Here is an 8,676-nt window from a genome sequence, read left to right on the forward strand (position 1 = left end):
CACCTTGGTCTTGTATCTAATAATAAACTATCATCTTCACCTTGGTCTTGTATCTAATACTAAATTACATCATCCTCGCCTTGGTCTTGTATCTAATAATAAACTATCATCTATCTTGTATCTAATACTAAACAATCATCCTCACCTTGGTCTTGTATCTAATTTTAAACTACATTACCCTCACCTTGTAGTAAAATACAAATACAGAAGTTCCACCATTGTTCTAAGACTCCAGTTGTCTCCTCTTCAGGGAGTTGTGTCTCTTTAACAAGTTCAAAAATCCAGCTGACAGCCGACAGACAACTCATGCTGACCAGTAGTGTGAGCCAGACCTAGAGTTAATAGAAGCTAACGAATTAGCGATAAACAAGTTAATTAATTTGTTGTTTGTTTATTTCTAGATAGGTCATGCTGGTTTGAAATATGTATAGGTTACATCATACTTATGTGTTTTCTACTCCCGTATATTTAGGTTACATCATACTTAGATTTTTTCTACTCCCATATGTATAGGTTACATCATACTTATGTGTTTTCTACTTCCGTATTTTTAGGTCACATCATACCTAAATGTTTCCCACTCCCATATGTATAGGTTACATCATACTTAGATTTTTTCTACTCCCATATGTATAGGTTACATCATACTTATGTGTTTTCTACTTCCGTATTTTAGGTCACATCATACCTAAATGTTTCCCACTCCCGTATGTTTAAGTCACTTTACGTTTAGGTGTTTCCTATTCATGTATGTTTAGGTCACATCATACTTAAATGTTCCCTTCTCCTGTATGTTTGGAACACATCTTACTTAAGTGTTCCTTACACTCATTTGATCTGATATCCTTTTACTTAGGTATTTCTTACATTCATATGATCTGATATTATCTTACTTAGGTGTTCGCCGTAAGTGTCTAAGGTTTCGTAAGGTTTAAATTATATAAAGTTTGCAAGTTTATCTTATAATTTCTTATAAACATCTCGTTCTATATTTTCATTAAAATAATGGGATACTGCACAGAGTCGTGTAAACGCTGATTTATTAAATTTGCTAAAAACCATGCATTAATTACGTCATAATTTACTTGAAGAAATGATACATATTTGTTAGTTTGATTCACATAGAGGAGGCTTATACTTACCTCCCAGTTCAAGGAGAAGAAGAACCCAAAAGCATTGTTCTCCTCAGCTGGACTAGCTACCAACAAGCCTTGCGAGTCAATCGTTAAAGGTACTGTAAAGTCCGCTACCTCAAGTCTGTGAAGGTTGGCTGAGGCAGGGGTCACAAGGAACTCTGCCTCCTGAACAGAAAATTAAAAAAAAGTTATAGTTATGATGTTATTGAGTCAAGGTCCTTATTGTATGCAAATGGTTGTCTAGCACAAAATTACACGAAACATGCTTTTTCGCAAAGTAATAAGGCTTTATCCAACCACAATATATCAAATACGAAACAGGTATTTCACAACGTAATATAGACTCATCAATCGCAGTATCTAAAAGTCCAAATAGGCTGTTCATAACGTAATAAGAATTTATCCAACAACAGCATATCAAACACGAAACAGGCTTTTTACAACGTAATAAGGTTTTATTTAACCACAATATATCAAACACGAAACAGGCTATTTACAACGTAATGAAGGTTTTATTTAACCACAATATATCAAACACGAAACAGGCTATTTACAACGTCATAAGGTTTTATCTAACCACAATATATCAAACACGAAACAGGCTTTTTACAACGTAATAAGGATTTATTCAACTGCAATATATATCAGTCTATTTCAACAACGTTTATCTAGTAATGAACACTTGAAAGCTTATTAATAACTAGAATTTTTTGTTTCTTTCTCTTTTTTGCGCAAAGCTACTCAAGGGATTCCTACACATAATCATCCCAAATTCTGAACTGATAGACTTGAGAGAGGTCAAGCTAGTCAACAGCACCCACCAGCAAGTTTTGGGAAACACTAGTTTGGCCGAATAGTGGATTTTGACGGTCATTCTTATAGTGCGGAGTTCGTTTTTGTGGTAACGCTAAGATATTTTTTTAGGAAATTATATTGGACACCAATTTTGCTGAAGAGGTTCAAAATTGTCACTCCACATATAATAAATAATGAATGTGGATCAATTTGCTGATATTACCCCTGAATACCTAATAGTGGAATACCTAATAACCCTGAATACCTAATAATGGAATACCTAATAACCCTGAATACCTAATAGTGGAATACCTAATAACCCTGAATACATAATAGTGGAATACCTAATAACCCTGAATACCAATAGTAGAATACCTAATAACCCTGAATACCTAATAGGAGGGGTATTAGATATTCCACTATTAGGTATTCAGAGTTATTAGGTATTCCACTATTAGGTATTCCACTATTAGGTATTCAGGGTTATTAGGTATTCCACTATTAGGTATTCAGGGTTATTAGGTATTCAGGGTTATTAGGTATTCCACTATTAGGTATTCAGGGTTATTAGGTATTCCACCATTAGGTATTCATGGTTATTAGGTATTCCACCATTAGGTATTCAGGGTTATTAGGTATTCAGGGTTATTAGGTATTCTTAATACCTAATAGAAGAATACCTAATAACCCTGAATACCTAATAATGACGAAACCCTGCACAAAGACCAAAGACGAGAACGATAGAAATACACCGAGTTAAAAGAAATGCAAATAAACCTTTATCGAATTACAAGTTCTACATTACTGAGCCCCCCAGTGGCACAGCGGTATTTCTGCGAACTTACAACGCTAGAATACGAATTTCGATACCCGTGGTGGGCAGAACACAGATAGCCTATTGTGTAGCTTTGTGCTTAATTACAAACAAACAAACAATACATTATTGATGTATCTCTACCGGAAGTTCGTTTGGTAAAAAAAAAAAAAATTAACGTTCTGTGGCACACAATATATTTATGAAGTTGCACATTTTAGAATACAAATAGTAAAAGGAAATATTATGATTACAAATGTGTGTGCAATTGAGAATAGGAACACCGTGGATGATCATGGAAAAATAAATGAACGTGAAAGCTAACCCAAAATATACTAAATGTTGTGATTGTGATGGTAATTGTTAGGGGTCCAAACTTGCCGTGAGGTGCTCAGTGGCTGACCTGGGCACCCATCCAGGTGGTCCTGAGCATAGATGCCCAGTTTGTTACTTAGAAGAATGCCCTGCTGGAGGAAACGAGATTCAAACCATGAAACCTCGTATTCACAGTCCGAGCACGCTAACCTATTAGGCCACGCACGCTTCAAATATATAGCTTTATTCCATGTTAAAAATTTTGTTTATTGTGTATTTGTTATTATTAATGATATTAACTTTGGTGGTAAGTCTTCCAATGTATCGTGAAAATGTATTCTAACTCAAACTATAGTGTTGTTGTTTTTAGCGAAAAGCTACACATTGGAATCCAACCTCGGACTTGAACGATATGAGTCCTTAAACTCACTGCTATTTCACCAGCAATATGGTTAAACAATAATTTGGGCAAACATTTTTTTATGCCTGGCAATATAGCGTGACGTTTAAAACAGTTCACAAAATCTAGCCCCCTCCCCAGTGGCACAGCGGTATGTCTGCGGACTTACAACGCTAGAATCAGGGTTTCGATACCCGTGGTGGGCAGAGCACAGATAGCCCATTGTGTAGTTTTGTGCTTAATTGCAAACAGAGGAACAAAGACTTACCTTCCGGTGCAGCAAACCAATCATTCCACTCCAAGTACCGTTAGATTTCTTGGACCCCCACTGGTGGTCTTCAGGCTGAATAACGGTGTAGCTAAGAGACACGTGACGAAATAAAACTTACCTTCCGGTGCAGCAAACCAATCATTCCACTCCAAGTACCGTCAGATTTCTTGGACCCCCACTGGTGGTCTTCAGGCTGAATAACGGTGTAGCTAAGAGACGAAATAAAATTCAGTGATTCGATACTGTCACAATTTTGTTTTAGTTTTGTCTTCTAGAAGTAAAAATTAATAAGAACTTTGATCAAAAATAGACTAACTCTTGCGATCCGGAACTAAAACCCGCTTTGTAAGTTAATGAAATCATTTCTACTTAATAAACTATTGCAAATAAATAATGTCATAAATCAAAACACAAGAAACTTAAGATCTATGACGATTGAATACCGTCATTGTTAACGATATTATCGGACATAATCCCAGTAATACCTCACGAGGTTCGACTAGTTTCGGATAAAGCCTAGTCTAATTTTATATAGCAATCAGCGATATAATAAATTTATACACAGTTACGTTGTTTATCGATATGTTTGTTCTCGATGTGGACGAGATTATGCGGGATCGACCATGTGTTGTTCAGAACAATGTATACAAGAGCATCTGAAGCCTAGTTCTGGTAATTATTGAAACAACTAGAGATACTTGGATCAGAATAAAAGAAGCTCTGGCGATTCAAAAACTGAAACCAAAATTGAATTCAAATTCATCATATATATAATCAGAAACGGAAATTTTCATTCAGAGCTTCTGTTTGAAAACTTATCGAAATTTGTGACATTTTACATTATCTCTTTTGGTGCTGCTTTCAAAGTCTACTACACAAGAATACAGAGAACTAGTTATAAATATCTGTATGATAATCTAAAGATCAAATTCTTGTGAAATTCTTATTCAGTGATCCCAAGCCGTCGAGTACTAATGGGCACTTCAAACATGTCAAATTTCTCGAGTGTTTCAGTTAAATTGTGTGGTATATTCAATATAGAATATTTATATCAAAATTATGTTCAGTTTATTGTATTAATTCAGTATAACGAAAAATAATCACGAACTTAATATATTAAGTTTCCAAAAATATTTTGGTAACAAATTATTAACTTTAAAATTTGAATGGACCTCCAATAGAATATGCAATAATTGTTTTGTTTATATGATGGTCTTTTGTATAAGTACCTGAGTATAATACATCAGAAAGTATTATTGAGAACCATCTCAAAAGAATATGTACAAGCCAAGCGTTCCTTGTTGGGGGAACTGTAATAAATAAAGCGTGCGCGTAACAGCTGGCAAAAGATTCAGATAATGATAAAGGCAAGTAAAATTTTTTTTAAAAAATAGCCATGCAAATAGCTCAAACCAAGATATATATTAGCAAAGAGAAATAAAACAAATATCAAATTAATTAAAATTATTTAAATTGATATTTATTTACAAAATTAGTTGAAGAATAAAAAGACACAAATGTGGTTCGGCGAAAATAAAAGGAAGAGAGCTCAAATGTTTATGATAAAAGCAGTTAACAAACGCAATACCTTTATTAAATGGAAGAGATTAAAATATTGGTGCCTCACAGTGGCATAGCAGTATGTCTGTGGACTTAAAACGCTAGAAACCGAGTTTTTATATCCGTGGTGGGCAGAGCACAGATAGCCCATTGTGCTTAACTACAACCAAAAAGAACACTGGTTGAAAACGAATATTACAATGGATAGTATCTCTCAAACTTTTATCACAATTGAACGGCATCGTTTAGCAGGCGTGTTTCGTAAGATAATTACAATGATTATGCATTAAACAGAGAGAAATGAAGCTTTTCACGGAACTGTTGATAATTTGTATCATTCCAGAAACGGAAACTTTTAGCTAAAGTGGAACTGATTACAAAGTTTGATCCTGGAATCAATGAACACTTTTATTGGTCCACAAACAGCGAATCAGGTCGTCATTAATTGGGTTCTGGAGTCCAGACTGAGCTAATATAGATTCTCTCAAAGACGTTGTGCGTGCAATTTTTAAAACAAAATTAATCTGGGAAGACCTATTTTGTAATGGCAGATGTATACTCCTGATGTACCTTATCAAGAAGAGCACCTGTTAAAAAACAAAAGTGGACACTTTTTTTTTTTTTTTTTTGCAATCAGCAATTTTGAATTTTAATAATTACGGGTTAAATAACCAATATTTTTCTTCATTTACAATAACCTACATATCACTTAGTCTCCGCTGTGGGTAAGCGATAAGTTCACGAACTTATAACGCTAAATTCTGAGGTTCGATTTTCCCAGATAGCCCATTGTGTAGCTTTGTACTAAGACAACAACATATTAATTACATCCATAAAGATATTTTAACAAGCTAAAACTGGAAATGCTTGTTTATCAGTTTGTTAAGTACAAAGCTGCACGATAGGTTATTCATGTTATGCCCACGGCAGAGATTGAGCCCTGAATTTTAGCGTTATAAGCCTTCAAGTTTGCCTATGTGCATCGAGGGACATCTGAGCTCTGTGGACATCTTTAGATTTTTCTCTCCTTTGAAAACTCAACCGAAATAAGAAGAACTATTATACTTCTACCTATTCCGGTGTAAAAAATCTATTAAATTCAACATTAAATTAAATAATATTAATTTCTATAAATCATAAATATGAATAAGATCCACAAAGAATGTTAAAAGAATTGAAATGTATTAATTTGTTCATCTATTTGGTGCGTTTTGTTTATTTATTTTTTTCTCTCTAACAAAACCAAAACCTACCTAAAATTCAAGTTTGTGGCTATAAAATGAAGGATTTCCGCCATTGGACCTCTGACCGCCAGACACGCCCCAATCTTATCCACCTTCACAAAAGGTAGCCACTGTAGTGAAACAAACATTGGTGTTTTAAGTATGAAACTGATCTATTTTAATCTGTTAAATTATCGACTGATCTAAGGAGTAAAAATTAAATTAAATGGAGTGAATGAACGTTCTGACCGATTATTTTAAACTGTTAAAGTATCAACTGATCTAAGGAGTAAAAATTAAACTAAATGGAGTGAATGAACGTTCTGACCGATTATTTTAATCTGTAAAAGTATCATATCCAGCACCATTCGGAGAAAAAATATATATTAATACAGTTTCGGTGGAAATTACAAGGTGAACTGGAATTATCAGAAAAAAATACATAAATACTCGAGAAAATCATTATTTTAACATTTGCCCGCGTAGCATGCATTGTATCTGTTTAAAAACAATAAACAGATAGACAGCCTCATGTTTAAACTCCACTTTAACCCTCGTTAACATTCATATATAACGGTTCACATTACTGAGTTGTGGAATAATCCAATTAAAATACATCCAGCCATATTAGAGTTCCATTATTTTAAAGGATTTTTCTAAATTTTTTCATCTGTTTCTATTAAACTCATCGTGGATACTAAGATTAAACCTTTGATATAAAATTAATACGTAATGAAAACCACTAAAACGTTGTTGTGACAACGTAACTAAGTCGAGAAAAACTGCATAAAACTACTGTAATGTAAAACATAAGGAGATAAGCTGTTAAACACTGTTGTAAAAATGTGAGTAAAACGTAAGAAAACCCTAAAAACCACTATAAAAATACAAGTAAAACATAAGGAGATAAGCTGTTAAACACTGTTGTAAAAATGTGAGTAAAACGTAAGAAAACCCTAAAAACCACTATAAAATACAAGTAAAACATAAGGAGATAAGCTGTTAAACAATGTTGTAAAAATATGAATAAAACGTAAAAAAAAATAACTATGAAAACGAAGGTATAAGATGTGAGGAAATATATTGTCTGAGAAGCGGATCTGCAGTAAGAAAATAACATATATTTCTGGTTGTGTTAAACCTGTTTGTTTAATTTCTTAAACAATATATATTCATTAAACAATATTAAATAAAATATTTTACATCATTTTCACATCGTTAAAGACTGGCACTTTATCTGACTGTTTTAGTATATAGTAGACGCAAATAATTATTTCTATTTACACCCACCTCCTCCGCTACAACCCTGATATGTCGTGCTTGACTAGGCGTGTTTCTGAGAGGGAAGGAATAGGCCATACTGGTGTTGCAACTGGATTGTCGGATTGGAAATATCCTCTGAAATATGGGATCTATAGAAATATAAACATTTAGAAAGTATGTTGACGTTTCTGAAACAAACATGGACGCGTGTTTATCAAACTGATTGCTCTTTACTTGTCGTTATCGCTTTTTTTTAATAGAAAAAAAAAAACATTTCTAAAGTTCCTGATGAGGAATTTTTCAACCTACAAATCATTTTATGGAAAGTTTAACTAAATGACCAGGTTCAGATAACTTTAAGTTATTGACCAGAGTGAATTCAATCAGCAAGCATCGTGTCTTGAGCCTTAGGCTCTTCGACATGCAGCTCAACACGCTAATCGTTCGGCCACACCCAACTTGAACAAGAAACTCATTAATATAGATAAAAATAACGTAAAAAATTCCTTTGCTTTATATGCTGCACGTGTAGCATTAAAAACTTGCTGCGTGATATTAACCGAATATTATTAGCTGAATCAGAATTACTGTGTATTTTTTCACAAGTTTAAATAACTACATTTGAATATGAGAAACCTATCGGTTAGTGTGCCTGAGCTGTGAATACGTGGACTCGTGGTTAGCATTCTGTTACGTTGGGTGTGTTGTAAGTGTTATAATCGAATCCCAATATTCGGTTAGACGAAATTAGGTCAAAAGATGGTGTTGAATAGGGAAGGCCTTCCCTATGCCCGGCATGGCCAGGTGGTTAGAGCGCTCGTCTCGCAATCTGTGGGTCGCCGGTTCGAATCCCCGTCACACCAAACATGCTCGCCCTTTCAGCCGTGGGGGCGTTATAA

General features: G+C 34.2%; 1 protein-coding gene across 1 annotated transcript in view; it reads right to left on the bottom strand.

Annotated features, from left to right (window-relative positions):
* LOC111089854 (probable glutamate receptor) overlaps positions 1-8,676 on the bottom strand; it is a 35,902-nt gene that overhangs the window by 5,863 nt on the left and 21,363 nt on the right. Inside the window, exons 4-9 of the mRNA XM_022403051.1 lie at positions 7,805-7,926; positions 6,545-6,645; positions 3,850-3,940; positions 3,729-3,803; positions 1,143-1,301; positions 185-332 (exon numbers count right to left, since the gene is read on the bottom strand). Of these exons, the coding sequence (XP_022258759.1) occupies positions 185-332; positions 1,143-1,301; positions 3,729-3,803; positions 3,850-3,940; positions 6,545-6,645; positions 7,805-7,926 (696 nt within the window). The remainder of the gene's footprint in view (positions 1-184; positions 333-1,142; positions 1,302-3,728; positions 3,804-3,849; positions 3,941-6,544; positions 6,646-7,804; positions 7,927-8,676) is intronic.

This window comes from Limulus polyphemus, unplaced genomic scaffold, assembly GCF_000517525.1.
Source record: "Limulus polyphemus unplaced genomic scaffold, Limulus_polyphemus-2.1.2 Scaffold7638, whole genome shotgun sequence".
In the NCBI taxonomy this organism is placed as follows: domain Eukaryota; kingdom Metazoa; phylum Arthropoda; class Merostomata; order Xiphosura; family Limulidae; genus Limulus; species Limulus polyphemus.